Here is a 17,661-nt window from a genome sequence, read left to right on the forward strand (position 1 = left end):
CACTGAAAGTAATATACACTTATGAATCCTAGTTTTCTGCTGTAGTTATGCCATGTGATATTCTATACTTATTTATTTACTTTATACTGTACTGCATGTAAAATTTAAGAGTTTAAGCTACTTCTGGTTATCTGTAACTGGAAGAATATGGCTGTGTATGATTTCAGAATGGAATTAATGCCAAAATGTTGTCCTCCAAGGCATTTCTACATCAAGGCTCATCCAGCAACTAGCAGTTTTTCTGACTTAAACAGTATAAATAGTATCCAGATCTTTTGGAGGATTGTTTTTTGTTTCTTCCTTTGTAATGATGTTATGGACCGTGCATCTCTGGAAGAATTATAGTAGCTATGAAATGCAGAGGTCACAGACTTCTTAAAGTAAGAAATGTGGTGTTTTTAATTACATCTATCAAAATGATAATGCATTTAATTTGTAAATAGTATTTGTCTAATATATACATGCTGCATGTCTGTTGAAATCAACTTGGATCAAGGTCATTTAAAACAGAGAACTTAGTATTTTGGGTCATAGTCCTAGAAGCCACATCCTCTATCAGCAGAGGTGATCTATGTTAAAGATTTGCACTAGTGCGAAAACATGTAGTTCCACATTTGCCTAATCCATACAGACCCAAAACACTATAGCCTAGCATGTTTTGTCTCCTAGAAGGAAATTCAACCTTAGATGGAAAAGCCTGTAATAAAGACTGAGGGATGTAGTATTGGAAAACAATTGTTGCATCTGGAGTTTGGTACCATAAACTGAAAGCTGAGTCACATTATACCCAGTATCTGCTATTTGGCTAGGTTAGGCAAGCGGCATTGGTAGAGATGTCTTTAGCAACTTCTGTGCTGGAATTGAGGGTCCCTTCTGACCTTAAAGCTGCTAATATGTGCAGTGATTTGTGGAAATGTAGGTTTTGTCCTTGACCTTACAAGTTAGTTGCTAATTCTGCCCTACTTTGCACACCTCTGCCTTTGAAATGTGCTGAATCTTGCTGGCAGGCTGTTTGTCTGCATGTGTGCCTGTGTCCATGTATGTGCTTGTGTATGTGCATCTGGCCATGGGAAATAAAGGTTTAAACATTGTATAACACAAATTCTTGGTAACTGCATTTAAAAGGTTTGTTTCTAGTCTCTCAATGTATTTTCTAACTGAGTAAAATTGGTAAACAGGATTGTCTAAGTTACTGATGAATGTACACTACTGACTTGTTAGTCTTACTTCCCAAAGTTCTATTCTTGGATGATCTGGTCACAATTGTCTCTTTTGCACATATCAATAGTAACTGAAATGCTATGAAATCTTTAACTGGTTGCACAGATTATATAAAAATATATTTTTTTTTTGCATTGAGGATAGAACACATTTGATAGTGAGGCATCTAAATATGAAAAACTGCCTTTATTTGCATTGTCTGAAATAGAGCTGAGTATCTAGATTTGAACCTTGCCAGTGTATCAGTGTTAACATAATACATGCTTATAGAGAAATTCGCTTTGGGGGAGGTCAGGAAAAAGGCATGAAATTTCATAAGGTTTTTCCAAGCATCTTTGAGCATCATCAGCACTAAAATGTATATGCCTTGAGAATAATAAGTCTCTAGAGTTGAAGAGAAATACCATCTTAAGTAACTCTGGCTGTGCAGCACAGACATGGAGCGATTACATAGCTGTTCCTGAAAAGTCTGCTTATGTCAATAAAAGGAGCATGAGAGAAAATTGCATTTGTCAAATGTAATTAACTAGACCACCTCCACCATGAGATTATCTACTTTTTAAAATTACAGGGCATAAATAGTCTAAAAGCAACAGTGAAGGCAGTGGCATTACACAGTTTCATTGATGTGCATGGGTGGTGAGACTTGCTAGCAAATCACAAGTTCAATTTTAGAATTCTGAATTACTTTAAAATAGAACACATGTCTGAACAATATAAACTTTAACTGCACTGTATGAAGTTACTTCACCATCTTTAGTTTCAAATGATTTTAAATGCTGGTTTGTTTGTTTGTTTTTTTTTTTTCAGAACTGGCTAGATTCTTCAAAGGAAATTAAGAGACAAATTCGAAGTAAGTACTTCTGTATTCTGATGCTATACTACTTTTATTTCCTCACAGAAATATTCTTCATAAGCTTAGTAGCCTGGATGTCAACTAAATTGTGTACTTATAGCATTAAAAGATTTTTTTATCTGATAATTATATATTCAACCTTAGAACAGAAAGCAAAGCTTCTATTTCTGTCCCATGTCCACAAAGTAAACAAAGAATCACTGAGCGTTGTCTGTAGAAGTTAATCATTGTACTGGCTGCTGCCCAAAAATTTTCCTGTGTTGTGTGTGACTAACAGTTGATTTTTTTGCATCCTGAAACAGCAGGTGTTTTTCTGCTTTGTGCTGATATTTGGGTTATAGGATGGAGAATGTCATCTTGCAAAGATGGTCATGGTTGTTGCTATAGGACTTCTAACTCTGAAGACTCAAAAACATGAAATATGAAAAATATGAAACTATAAAAAGAGAATCAACATGTCTCACAGAAAATGTATATTTTTCAGTCCTGATCAGGATTTTTTGATGTGTCCATCATTTGCAGAATGGAAACGGAATAGAGAGCATAATCTTTGAATGTCTTGCTACAGTGCTTTTCAGACTGAATCCGTGTGAGAAGTGTTTCTGCTTCCTATACTCCATACACAATGAGTAATTTATTTTACCCTGTTTGCATAAAACTGTCAAAACTTTTCATTAGCCAGGTAGCTTTTGTAGTAGATAGGGGAGTGAATGGAGAGTAAATGCAGGAATTACTCTTTGTGAGTACACATCTCTCAAAATAAGTAGCCACTAAGAAGGGCTAGACAACCCTTACTGAAATTCTTCTCATTGGTTTACTAATTTGTGGCCAATGCAGGGGGTTTTTTGTTTGGTTTCTGATGGAAATCTTATTTCGTGGGTGCCTGTCAGGAAATGTAAGTGGGAGGAGATTATGATGATAGTAAGATGTACATGTCTATAGTTCCAAAACAACAAAAATTTAAGCAATACAAGAAACTGACTCTGAACTCTTTTGAGGAATGTGATCCAGTGGGAACACTTGCAATTAAGAACAGCAGTGTGTTGTTTACAATGATAAGCAGGTGGTTTCTTTACTTTTGTTAACTTCCTGTTTTAAGGCAACACATTTTTCCAGAAATCGTAGTGGTGTTCATTTTGCTTTCCTTAAGCCTTTACCAATTGATGAAATCCCTTACTAGGAAGGTGTGGTTTATGTTTTCAATAAAGAAATGACAGTTACAGAAGCTTCCTTGGAAACTTTTTTTTTAAGCTAATGTGTTCTTGTATAAGCAAACTAGACCTATTAAAATAGTGAATGTACTAATATACTTGAGCAAGTAAAGGCCATCCTTTTAATGAAGGAAAAGTTGCTGGTTTTGTAACTTCTCATTCTGCACGTCCTCAGTAAAAACCTGTTAGTTGTCCAAACATGTGGGCTAAAGGCCATTTTGTTTGGTTTGAATATCTGACAGAAGACTGAGGACATTGATACTTTTTATATTGTCTCCTGTAGTGATCTGCATGCTATATAGGCTACAAGTGTCATTAGTCTGAAGTGTAGGAAATGACCTGAGAATTATTTGGATCCATTACACAACATTTTTTTAATAACATGTAATACATCCTACGAAAATATTTTAAAGGGATGTGATTTTTGTAAATCATGAAGACCTACATTCTATATTGGAGATCAAGTCCAGTTTCTTGAATTAAACATCATGACTGGAACTTTTTCTCTGCTCTGTAACATTTCAGAGTTGATAAGCATCGTGTATAAGGCAAACCACCAAGTGAGCCATTTTAAGGATTTTTAGAATGAAACTTGATTACACCAATTTGCAAGTAATCAGCGTACTGTCAGTTGTGTTCCTTGTAATTAGTATATTAGAGATTCTAGATATTGGGATGTACTGCAAAAATAAATTTTATCCCCTAGCACCATGATTATCAAGTAATGAGGCTTTTCTTTGTTTCAGTCTTAGTTCTAAATATACTTATCTTTGAATCAAGAATGGAAATCTTATGTACAAAAATACTCAATTATAGTAAATTTAAGGTACCTTTAAAACCTACTACTCCATTTGAACATTTGAGATGAAGAAACACATTTCTTTTTCTCATGTAGAGCACAAACTGAAGCACTGGCATGCTAGGTAAGTGGATCTGGACAAACACATTGATCTGAACACACAAAGATGGCAAATTTGGAAATTGAGTTCAGCATACCAGTTTGCAACTTAATATTTATAACAAACTCTGTCACTGTCTAACATGTGAACAATAACAAATACTCTGCACTTTGGGCATGTATGTACTATCTGTGACTGGGGACAACAGAAAGAGAATCTTGTAGCCTCCCCCAAATCATGTTCTGCATCAGGCTGGCTCTTGCAAAGTCAGGGTCTGTAGGCCTTCTATATGATCTCTCATTTGTTCAGGTTGGCCCTTGGCTGGGCAATTATGTTGTTTCTCAGCAATTATCACTGTTATTTTGGCTAATGAACTTGATCCACAAATTACTGGCTCTGTTAGCACAGCTGTGAAGGTGGTAAAATGCTTGTTTGCTTTTGGCTAGCCTGGTCTCTTCAGGAAAATTAGTTCTTGACCTTTTTTTAATCTCATGTAAATGGATACCCACTGGCATGTGTTAAAACCTCTAACTAATTCAATCAGGTGAAAGGTGAGGTAATTATATTTGTCTCTATCATCTTGATTTTTGACATTCGTTCTATGGTATATTCTGTAATACAGCCTAAGCATCTTGACTGCTCAGAAGAGAGGGTGATATGGAAGGGTAATGATATGGTTAAATAGGTATATTTTAAAATTATACAGTAGAGCAAATGGTGATAAATTCATAAATATGATTGTCTGAGAGTAATATAGCATGAGTTTAGAATTTCACAAAACTGTACTAAAATATTTAAGAAATTAAAAATTTGTATTTTAAGTGCTAAGAAAAGTAAAATGTAGTTAAGGTATAGGCTTGCCTTTTAAATGTATGTCTCTGGTTTGATTTTAGTGCTAACAAAGCATGGTTAAGCTCAGGCATCAAAACATTGGGGTCACTTTATTTTATATCCATCTCTTTTATGTAAATAACCATATATCTGTAAAAGTTGTGGCTAATTTCAGTCTAAGCTAATTACCGTAGAGTCCATCTTATAAGTCATGAAGAGAAGTAAGTACCTGTGCCAGGGAAGGGTTGTCCTGCAAGAAGTGCTCCTCTGTGTCTACTAATTATAAAGAATGATTTTGCTGTTTGGAGATGTCTGAGTTTGTGAGCTGAATCTTGTTAGTCCAACTAGGGGTGGCTGGACTCTGGTTTGTGGGGGTTTGTGTGTTGTGTGGGGTTTTTTTCTTGATTTTTTAAAATGTATTTTTGAAAATATGGACTGGATATAGATCTTGTGTGTTCAGTTTCCTTAAAAGTAGCTTAAGTGAAAATTGCTACAATTTTCTTAATTTTATGGGGCTTTTTTACATCTGTCTGTGAGCAGTGTATCTGTCCTAATCTCACAGTACTCGAAAAAATGTTAGCTGAGACACAGAGGTATCATCAGAAAAAGCCTTTACTGGAGAAAAAAAACCCACAATTCACTGATTTCCAAGTTTGAATGGGATGAATCATGTTGATTGTATGCTGCTAGCTAATTGGTTACTTTGCATTCTTTTTCTCTAAGAATGTGCCTAAAGTTGCCACAAAAGCATTTTTGAGGTAACAAGCTGGCTAGAAAAATTTTTGACATTTCTATATCCTGTATTATTAAACATCGAAACAGAGAGCCTTATCAGGGACAGAATGCTGAAGATCATTTTAAATATCAGAGTTGTTTATTCTTTTTGTCTTGGCCACCAATTCCAGATGCCTGGTATAGTGTGCATTATTGTGTGAAGACAATTATATTTGTATACATCCATTATATGGCTCTAAACAGTATGCTCTAGTGAGAAGTACAAATATAGACTGTGCACATTGTAATATACTTGCTAGTCTTTATTCAGGGGATAGATTTGCTGAAAAGTCATCGGGCAAAATATAATGTCACCAGCTGTCCAGAATATATTCAGTAGAAAGTCAACAAAAACATTTTTTCTATGATTTATTTATGTGAATTAGTATGAGCAGACACTGACCTTTTTCACATAGTCTATACATTCACAGGATTTATGCTCTTTTTAGACTTTATGGAAAGGAGTGGTTTTTTTTCTTTTTCTTCAAATGGTGTCTAGGTCTCCTGACTACAGTGCTTTCTGAAAGCTAACTTAGAAATGCTAACAAAAAGAGAAATAGGTTAAGCAGGACTTCATCTGTGACTAGTTTAACAGCAATTTTAGACCAGGAAAAAATTCTTCAGACCAGGAGACATTGCTTCATTCCAGGAAAACTGGTTAGTATTTGTGTTGGAAGGACACATCCTTCGTCCATCCCTCCCCATCTCAAAGCCCTGTTAACATGACACCTCTGCCTAAACACTTTTTTCATAGGCGTTTTGGCCCAATTGCTTCTTTTCATCAGTTTGGCCTACTCAAAATCAGTGGCTCTTCATTAAATGATACTGCTAATTTCCTGGGAGATAAATGATGGAGGCAGGCTATTCCAGCTTTAATTCCGTTTGTTTATGCTATATGTATTAATTAGTGTTAGACATTTTTAAAGGTGTTTTTGTCTTAATTCTGTCTTGCACTGGATTGCAGTAGATGATGCAGTGGGGCATATTTTACCTGATTCAGTAGTCTGTGTACTGCTGATAAATTAGGCTTTCTCTTTTAAGGAGTTTTGTAAGCAAAGGTATCATTGTTCTAACAAATAAATAATCACTGGGAAGATTAAGATATGTTAAAACCCTAAACTCTCAAAAGGAAATAGTGACTTACGTGCCAGGTGGAGAATGATGTTCACATTTAAGCAGAAATTGGAGTGCTCCAATGAAGTCATGTCTGAAAAACTGAAATAATTTTTGAAATGTTGAAAGACATCAGAAATGTTGACACAAAGCACCTCTTCACCTTTAACAGCTGTGAAATTTTAAAATATGTTGTGTGGGGTATTTTTCCCCCCTTTTTTTTAAAAAAGAAAATAACCTTAAACAAAATGTCAGCACTCTTTTCTAGCATAATGTTGGAAATGGCATTTCAGTCTTGTTATTAAAATACATATTTTTTCAAAGCCTGATTTATTTCCGTAGGACAGATTTTTAAAATAATTTACTGTCCAAAATTCATCATTAACAAGCTTTATAAAATGATTACCATGATTACCATGTTTTACCGAAGATTATTTATGCTAGGTCTTTCACCATAATATTTTTTTGTATTGGGAGAAAAAGGGCAACAGGAAGGCAAAAAGGCTGCTTAATTGTGTTGATAATAGTTTGATTTATTTTCTGATTTTCTTAATTTTGATCAGATCCACGTTGTAGTGTTACTTTCAATATGTTTGGCAAGATATGGTAAAGCTCAGCTACATTTGCTTTCAAGCAGTATGCAAAGCCAAACTATTAAATTCTTTTCTAGGCTCTTATTTGGGGATTTTCTGTTACATGTCCTGTATTGTACTTAATAAAATCTGTTCAAATTAGGGAAGTTCTATGTCTTGTCAAGTTATTAGTACTTTCCACTTAATGTATTCTTGCACAGTGTTACAATACTAGTAGAATAACATTCTGAGACTGTATTTTACTTATTGATAAGTGACTTCAGCTTTTAAATCTTAAAGATTTATTTAAAATTAGAGCTATGGAGAAAGGCAACAATTATACTTTGTCAATTAATCTAGTTTTAAGCATGCTTTTGCTTAAAAAATGCAGGTGGTGTTAACAATTCTAACACAAGAGAAAGTAAACTTAAAATGTCATTGCTATTATAGTTGCTAAAGGTGTTGTTTCATAAAATATATTTTGAAGGAGGAATGGTTAATATTTTGTCTTCCATGCATTTTGTAGGAATATGAGTAATTTACACATTATCTTTCTGTTATATACAGCACAGGCCTCATTTTGACATCTCATGTTCACAGCTACTGTAGGGTCTCTCAAATCAACAGTCAGTTTAAATGGGGAGACTGTTATCTTTGGACGAGTTGGAAATAAATACAAAGTCATTGCAAGTGTCTTTGAAGACAGAATATCTTAAAAGCATTAATATATCACAGTAGTTTTCAAATTAAAAACTTATGCTGATATTTTTATAATTTACTGTAAAACATGTTTTGAAAATAGTTTTTGACATGCTATTCTTTCACTGTATGTGTATATGAGTTACTACCTGGTAATGGAAATAATCTATGCTTCTTACTAACGTACTGTAAAAAGAGGGGAAAAAAAAACTTTCTTCAATATTTCAGTGATACAAGATTGATATGGCTACCTAACATTTTTCAGTGGGTTCTTTCTTTGCTCGCTTCACCTTGTTTGAGATTAACAATCAGACATTTCCCTTGTTTAGGTTTACCTTGGATATTCACCTTTAATGTGAAGTTTTATCCTCCAGATCCTTCACAGTTGACTGAAGATATCACTAGGTATGCATAGTTCCTATTTTTAAACTTTAAAAGTACTATTAGTGTAATTTGAAGGGCATATAAAATTTCTTCTTCAGTTTCTGGATGCTGTAACAGGTTTGGCTGTTACTCTAGAACACTATAGATGTTCTTATATCAACTGCATTTTGGAACGAGGTTGAAAAGGTAAAGTGAAAACTTCAGGAAGAAACCTGAGAAAATCAATTTAATGATGAATTGGGGGTATGATTTGGGCAGGGGTTGAGAAGGATCATGTTTGAAAGAAGGTTTGTCAGACTGCTGCATTATTATATAGCAAATGAGGGTGTGAGCGTATTGATATTAAGAGTGAGGCTCACAGGATCCAAGACACTTCAGTAACTATCTAGGCTAGGTTGATAAAAACATAGTTTTGTACATATGCATTAAATAAAACATAATAAAACCTGAAAATAATTCTCTTCCAGATTTCTTAGATAGAAAGTACTTAGAATGCAGTGGATACTAGACACCTAATAAGTAGCATTGCAAGACTTAACATAACCAGTGAGTGCAAGGAACTGATGCTCATTTTTTTGGGAGTGATGGAAAACCTGAACAGTTTTGATTTGGAATTAGCTGACTGTGCTGAGGCAGAATATGTTACTATACATCACATCATAGCAGTCTTCTGCACAAAGTAAGATAGCTACGCAAGTCTGTAGCTGATAGACTACAAATAGTCTAAGACATTTAGTATGCAGTATGTTTGAAAGAAGCTGTCTGTGTTTACTTTGAAAGTTTCTAGCGAGTTGGTTGAATTTTCAGTTGTGTGTTCAACTGATAAAAGCATTTTGATGGTTTTAGCTTAAAGCTAAATTCCTTAAAATGTGAGCTTCACTTGTAAAACTTTAACCTTTTTTAGTTTACATGAAAAATCTGTGCAAGGGTAAGATGTCTATGGATTGTTAACTTGTTAAATGGGGTAGAAGACTGTATGCAGTACCTGAAATATTAAATTCTAATACAAAGATGGTTTAAAGAAGGCAATTACAAGTTTGGTACTAAGCTGGATTTCTTTTGTGTATTACATGACTTGATTATCTGAGGAACTGCAAGGGATAGAAAAGTTAGAATTTTAAAGCCAAAGGGAAATTTCAAAGGAAATGCATGGGGGTTTACTTGTAAACCTTTAGATACCTGCAGGCTAGAATGCAAAATGAAGTAGTTCCTAAGTCGGCTTTTGTTACAAACTAGATACAGTTTTTCATTCATTTATATTGGAAATAAGAATTTTTCCTGCTTTTCAAATTAGTTATGAAATTAATATTGACTCTTAGAAATGTTAGTGAAATTCACTGTGTCTATAATGCTCAAACAATGTAAAGTCTAACAAATTATTAATGCAGTGACTTATTTTAATATATGCATATGTGATCACATTCATCTTGATAAATTCTGCCATATCTCTCATGAATTTGCTGCTGGTAATACTTTTTTCTTTTTCTACATTCCTTTGTCCTGCAGATATTTCTTGTGCTTACAGCTTCGTCAGGACATTGCATCTGGTCGACTGCCGTGTTCTTTTGTGACTCACGCCCTCCTTGGTTCCTATACCCTGCAGGCTGAGCTGGGTGACCATGACCCAGAGGAGCATCGCAGTGACTATATCAGTGAATTCCAATTTGCGCCCAATCAAACCCAAGAAATGGAAGAGAAAGTAGCTGAGCTACACAAAACACACAGGTCTGTCAGATACAGGGGGATTAAATGAAATCATCACGCTTTGTCATATTTATGTCAATTCTCTTAGGAGTGTATGTGAAATTGCTAAGCTGACATTATTGTCACTTTGGAAATCTTTTGCTGTGTAGCTAGAACCTCTTACTTTTTGTATGTTTAAAAATTTTAGTTTGAAAATAGTAGCTTCACTAAAATCTCAGAAGAGAACTTTTGGAGAAAATATTTTTTATCTGAGCATATGAGTTTAAGCAACATACAACTAAAATATTTTGAAAGAGTGAAGGTGGAAATCTCTACTAAAGGAATATAAATATGCTCTGAAATAACAATTTTCCTTCAGGCCTAAAATGCTATTGATACCTTACGAAACTGAGCTTTTTCTGTTTGTCTGAATTCCAGGATTCCACTCAGTTTTGATTCTCATTTTTTTTTGTCAATAAACTCAAGCCTTATTCAATGGTTTTAGGGGCTTGACTCCAGCACAGGCGGATTCCCAGTTCCTAGAAAATGCTAAGAGACTCTCCATGTATGGAGTGGATTTACATCATGCCAAGGTATTGGGGATTGGTTTCGTTTTATTTTAAGATAGATGTGTTCAGTATTAAAGGACATAGTATATATAGATAATTTAAACATTTTCATACACTCAGTTCTTAGGCATAAGCCTTTTATCTCTTGGTCACAATAATTATTCTGTTCACAGCTCTAATATCCTTAAAATTTATTTTAAATCTAAGTTTATTTAGTGCCTAGATGTGTGTGAAACTTGGAAATAATACTTTACTCATAAGAGCAGCAGAATACATTTTATATGTCAGATTTTTGATGCCAAGGAGACATGGGGCTGTAAAGTAAAACCTAAACCAACACAATTGTTTTTGTAATACCATGAGAGTTAAGTGCAGAGGTGGGGGGAGGTTTTGGGGGAGGGTGTTTTTTTGGTGCTCTTTCTATTCCTCTGAGTAACTCAAATCAAATTTGCATTTACAGTAGGATTTTTTTAGTTAAAAGCCCAACTAACCAACCCCCTTCCATTCCCTTACACAAATCCAGAATCTCAAATCATTAGGAAGATTAATTCATTGTAAGCATATCAGACCTATATTTAAAAAAAGAAAAGACCTTTAAGTACTGAAGAAACATTTAATTCTGTTTCATATGGAAACAATGTGCACTTGTCTTTTCTGATTTTCCATAGACTATTTCCTGTGTTCTGTTAGAAGCACTTGAAAGTAATATACTTCAATTTTTATTCGCATACATTAACCATGTCTGTGAAATTCATTTTTTAATACAAGTGCAGTTTAGCTTTTCAACTGGTCTGTAGTGTTTGAAGGAACTTAGATTGGAGCTTTCTTTTGCTGTAGTAGAGTAAAAGCAAGTGCTAGACCTGTTTGCCAGGATCCACTTGCAGCTGTTAGTTATGCCAGTGAAGCAACTTTTTAATGACAGTGTTGACATTTGGTATAGTTGATTCGTTGCTGGGGCAGACACGAGATTCTGTTGTACTGTGTAGTGCTACAGCATATTGAAGCCTTATCAGTAACTGATCAGTTTTGTAACCTGTAAAAATTGCACCAAATTCCATCAGTGGAACAGAGTGCTCAGAAACCCAGCCTGCCAGCACTTTGAAATCATGATGTTGACATTTTCAGCCAACTACCCATTACTACCTATGTCTTTGCTGGAATAGTAGGTGACTGTAAAAGATCACCATGATCACCAAGTCAGACTTTTCACTGACTGTTTTAAGTTGGAAAGGCTTGTTTTTAATTTTTCTTATTTTAATATTTGTTGAAATTATTGGTAGTATACACACCGTTTCTTTCCTTGCTTATCAGTTGTTGACTTAGTCCTGCTTGCCAGAATGTTAAAGAATTCCCCAGAACTGTGGTATATGCAATGGCATATGAGTGCCCAATCCATTACCTTTCCATAGCCTTTCCTATAAAATTAATATACTTGGTTATTTCTGCTTTAAGAATCTCATTGTCAGGGTCTTTCAGGTTTGAATATGAAACAAGTCTCAGTTGCATTATTCTCTCAAGGTATGCCAGCAATAGCTACTTCTTTGGAATATTGAACTGATGTTTGTGAAATTCTCTCATACGTGCTAGGATTCTGAAGGTGTGGATATCATGCTGGGCGTATGTGCTAATGGACTGCTCATTTACAAAGATAGACTCCGGATCAACCGCTTTGCATGGCCAAAAATTCTGAAAATTTCCTATAAGCGAAGTAATTTCTACATCAAAGTCAGGCCAGCAGAAGTAAGTAGTACCTTTCTTTCTTTCGTTAGATTATTTATATCCAGCAGCAAGATAACATCCTCATTTTTTTTCCCCAGATGTCCTCACAGGCTTATATTAGATTTGAGCAAAACTTAAGAGGGTTTTATTTTCCTCTCAAAATTCTACTGGTGGTTTTAAACATTTTTCTTGATTAGTAAATGCAAACTAAAAAAAAAATATATTTTCTTTTGTTAATAGATGCCATCCTGTAACTTTTTGTTGTAAGAAAAGCTAGTTACACAGGCCATGATCTTACTGTCTAGACAAACTTGCAGTCCTGGGAGAGAGCCAGCCGCTCTTCCTCCTTGGGTATAATTCTTCAGTAAGTGTCAATGTAACTGGTTGTATGGGTATAACCAAAAGCTTGTGAGTTGTCCTGTAGGACATTATAGTTCTTTGTTTGCTGCTGTGGAAATAGTGAATTCAGCTTTCTTTTCAGATATCACTGTAAGTTTGTGCGAGTTTCTAAAGAAGACTGGGGGGTTGTTTCATACACATTGTAACTATGAATTTCACACACACAAAAAAAATTCGAACACTATCATGCTTTTTAAAATTACACTCTAAAATGTTTAAGGTAGCTTTTACGGTGTGAATAAATAAAACAAAGGAGAAGTCTAAATACCAACAGCACAATACAAACATTGTAGTTTTGTAAATTTTGGAACACAGATGTATTGTTCTTGCACTCACTGATGGTGCATAGTTATATTTTTACAAAGAATTTATTATATAGCAAAATGCATCAGGTAAGCTTAACACTGCAGTATGGATTTCAGATTTTTTATTAAATCCAAGGAAAGTATTCAGCACAACCTGCAGTGCAATTACTTCATAAATACATTGGGCAGGTAGTCAGAAAATTAGCAAGGAACACTAAAGTATTATTGGATTCCTCAAGAGTCATTAGTACAGCTAGGAAGTGATAATGTGATTATTACCTGTCATATCTAGCCTGCCAAGTATAATTTTATTAAAAGGCTGGAAATTCTGATTTTCTTTTTTTTTAATCTTATGAAGTCTTATGAGAGGAGAGTTACAGCTTGTTAGAGTAATGGAACTATCTGAATTCTGCCTGCTAGTTAATAGCCAGCTTAAGGAAATGGGTTAATTGATTTGTGGATTCTTTCCAGCTGGAACAGTTTGAGAGCACTATTGGGTTCAAACTGCCAAACCATCGAGCTGCTAAGAGGTTATGGAAGGTTTGTGTGGAGCACCATACTTTCTTCAGGTAAATGGTAATTCTCTGTTTCCCCCACTTCAGCAGGTATGCTCAAATCTCTCCTTGAAAGAATGAAGAAAGTAGAGAAGATTTCCCCCCTCTTCGCCACTTATTTCTCAGTCCAGTAACACAGACAGAAGACACTTTACCAATCATTGACCCCAAATTATCAATTCTGAAGGTCGCAAGTACAATTAAGTAGTTAAACTTTGAGTGCTAACAGTATGGAACTAAACTAGTGATCAGAGGTAAGACCTGCTGAGAGACAGACCATCTAAAAATCCACTGTATTCCTTCAAAGAAGCTCTTAGGGCTTGGCAGTAATTTTTATTCACTTCATATTCTGCTGACTGTAAATGCTTACAGCTGAATTTTTGCTTATTTATAAAGTGGACTGAGTCCACAGTCATTTTTTAAATAGAGAATCACTTTAAAACACACTACTATTTGTTTTTATTGGAATCCATAACTTTCTCAGCATTTTTCCCCCAGTAACCAATAAACATAAAATTCTGAATTGGTCACTGAAATTGTGGCCTATTTGTAAATGAGCACTTTAACAATAGGCCACAGAGATTTTTCTGTTTCTACTTTCTCCATTGAAAAGGAATTTGAAAACATCTTCATTTGATTTTTTTTTTTTTTTAATAGCACAAACTCCATCAGTGAGTGCATGTGCCCCTTGCAGCCTTGCAGTCACAGGTTTAGGTTGAATCTGTTATGCACTGAATAGGCATTGAATCTGAGTTTCTTGCTTTAGAAATGAGCACAATAACTAGGGCATGTAAAAGGTAAGCTTTCTCCTTCAGCAGCTTGTTTGTTTTGTTTTAGAAAAAGCAACTGTATTTGAAGGTAGATGCAATCCTGTCTCTGCATACTAGTGTAAGCCGAATATACTTGCTAGACTGAGACCTTGAAAGAACTTGGGGAACATGAGACCTAAGCAGTTCATTACTGGAACTCTCTCACTGGATGGTTTTCAGGATTTAGATTTTCATTGAATGTAGAATATTCTTGAATGCAATATTAGAATTTGTGCTGAGATTGGCAGTCTCAAAATGATTAATTTAGAAGCACTTCTTTTTGAAATCCTGATCAAAGATTTTTTTCTCATGTTTGATATAATTCATTGGTTAGATTTATTGAGAAGCCTACTCCACCATTCTATTCTTTAAAATTTGAAGTCTGTTTTGGCTGATGACATCTGTTACCACAATTAGCATGCAGTTCTGTCTGCAATTAAAAGTTTATCAACACCCTTCAAAAAACTCATGCAGTGGTTTGCTTTGCTGGGAAACTATACTTCTTGGTTTTATAGTAATAAAATGGACCTGAATAGGGAGAAAACCAAAATCTGATGGAAGTTAAAAATACTAAACTGAGCACTAGCATTTGCAAATACAAGTTTCCAGGGGCATTAACACATATTAGATAATCTTCCTACAGAAATAATAAAAATAATAATTGGATTTTATTCCAATCAGAAGTGGCTTTTCCTAAACAGGAATGACATTATAATGAGAATTATGCAACAAATACTTGAACTATTCTGTAAACTACATATACCCTACTGATGTCATCAGAAAATCCTTAGAACCTCTCATCCTGTTTTAAAAACACTGAAATAAATCCAGCTCTGTTTTTCTCCAAAGATAAAAAGCAGAACGTAATTGCTACAGTCCAAGAGACCGATGCTCTTTCAGAGCATGTGTAAAGCATGTGTGATACAACAGAAAATTGTGCTCAATCTAGATGTACATTTTTAGCTTCCAGATCTCTTAACGTGTCCTATTCCTTGTGTTTTCTTTTGCAATGCTTTGCTTTTTCTCAAATAATTACATTAAGATTCATCTTCTTATAATGTATGAGAAATGCAGCCAGAATATGAAGTTATTTGTAAAAATCTGTAATGAACTTTATTGAAAATGACAACAAAAAGGTATTGGATTCACTCAACATTATAGGTTTCCATTAACATTTTCAAAGATCAACAATCTGCTTTAAGAAATACAGCCTATGTATTGACATAATTCTTTTGAGGTAAGCTTAGTGTGCAACTCTGGATCTTAACCAATGGCTGCAGAAACCTGCTCATAATTCTGTTTTATGATGTTTTATCTGAAATTTTCATGATTGTTTGTGTTTCCCCAGAATGTCTTAAAACAGTAAAAGCATAGTTTTCAGATATTTCATGTATTTAAGCTTGTAATACAAAAAATCTACTCAAATACCCTTAATCAGGAAGTAATTAGTTCTCTTGTTTTTTTTTCCCACATTAAAAGATTAAAAGTTTATCTCAGCAGGGTGAAAGATAAAAATGGCAGTTAATGCTGTAGCCTTGCCAAGACTGGAAAAGAACAGAAAGAACCTTGGAAAAACCCTCTTGGCCTTCTTCCTCTTAGAGCATAATGCACTCCCTCTTGGAAATAATGTGGAAAAATAAATTGTCACAAAGATTGCATAAGGCTGTTTTATAGAAGAAATGAAAATGAAGCTCCAGTTACTTGTAATTTAATATAATAGGCAGCCTTAGTGCGGAGAGGTGGATTAGTCTTGAATTCTGTTTTCTTAAAAAATATCTTGAAACAGATAAGGATTCAGGTGCATGCATCTGCGTTGTATGCGTGCAGGATTGGATCCTCCTGGCTAGTGCTCTGGCAAAGCCATCAACATCCTCCCTTAGAGAAAGTGGTAACTTTCTGTCTTGCTCACCATTATTTTTGCTAAGCATCTGAAAACTCTTCAGTTTTGCTGAAATATCTTTAGAATGACTGTCAGTTCTCAGAACCTACCACTGGATACTGTCTTAATGTGTGTTGGATTGGATTCTACTGACACAGATATTCCCTAGGCAAACGCTTCAGAAAAGGAGAATGAAGTCAGCGTACTTTTAAGTCTAGCTTGCCTGTCTGTGCCACCCTAAGTACAAAGGGTACAGTAGTTGCTGGTTCTGCTTGAAAGAACCTGATGTTCAGTGAGCTTCTCATCCTTTGTAGATCCTCAGATCAAAAAGATCTATCTGCAGTATTCTGATGGTTCTATGCAGAGGGAGAACAGGGCATGGAGACTGCCATGCTGGCTGAGCACATATTTGCAGCACTATGTTGATCCAAGGAACAACATCGAAGACCTTTCTAGAGAAGCTGAGACTGGGAAGAGTTCCTGCAGTGATGATTGTTTATCCTGTCAAAAAGGATGGCACTGGAACAAACAGTACCCTCAGTGTTGAATCTGATGGCGTAGAATTCAAAAACTAAGTACAAGCAATGAACATTAGATGAATAAGAGTGTTAAGTCCTGATACTGAAAGAAAGTCAGAGAGGTGCAGAGGACCTGTCTCTTCCAATTCATATGGTGTCAAAAACACATGGAACAAAACGGTGTCCCTCATAGCAAATTGTTACTGAACTTTCTGACATTAGCTCAAACACTTAGGTACAAACATACATACCCTTCATTAATAGTACTTGTAACTGAATCCCTTTTTCACCCTTTTCACATAATATGCTTTTTTTCATCCCCTCTGTATATCCAGCAAGCATCAATTTATACAAATCTATAAATGACATTGTAAAGAAACAGGAGTCTGAATCTAGCTTGTTAAACTTCTTACTATTGGGTCACAACTCTCTAGCTGTTTGAGGTGCCATTCCCTTACTTTGAGGAAGAGCAGCCACTGTATTGCTATCTCAGGATACAGCAAAGACAGTGGAAGTGAAATTTATACTTTAGTAATAAGTAACTTTCTAAGGAGAGAGAGCTGAGAGGTATTCTATATGCACCCATAATGGCCTCAGCTTTCTAGAAAAGATACCATTTGACCAAGATAACACCAAAAGATAAGGATCCAAGATGCTTAATAATAC

At 35.0% G+C, this 17,661-nt stretch overlaps 1 protein-coding gene across 11 annotated transcripts in view; it reads left to right on the forward strand.

Annotated features, from left to right (window-relative positions):
* Positions 1 to 17,661, forward strand: part of EPB41L2 (erythrocyte membrane protein band 4.1 like 2) — a 100,673-nt gene that overhangs the window by 52,809 nt on the left and 30,203 nt on the right. For all 11 annotated transcript variants that reach the window (XM_082047352.1, XM_082047353.1, XM_082047351.1 and 8 more), the window contains exons 6-11: positions 2,032 to 2,074; positions 8,506 to 8,581; positions 10,067 to 10,285; positions 10,749 to 10,836; positions 12,400 to 12,552; positions 13,707 to 13,804. In XM_082047352.1, coding sequence (XP_081903478.1) covers positions 2,032 to 2,074; positions 8,506 to 8,581; positions 10,067 to 10,285; positions 10,749 to 10,836; positions 12,400 to 12,552; positions 13,707 to 13,804 — 677 coding nt within the window. The remainder of the gene's footprint in view (positions 1 to 2,031; positions 2,075 to 8,505; positions 8,582 to 10,066; positions 10,286 to 10,748; positions 10,837 to 12,399; positions 12,553 to 13,706; positions 13,805 to 17,661) is intronic.

This window comes from Streptopelia decaocto (assembly GCF_964273445.1).
Source record: "Streptopelia decaocto genome assembly, chromosome: 3".
Lineage (NCBI taxonomy): Eukaryota > Metazoa > Chordata > Aves > Columbiformes > Columbidae > Streptopelia > Streptopelia decaocto.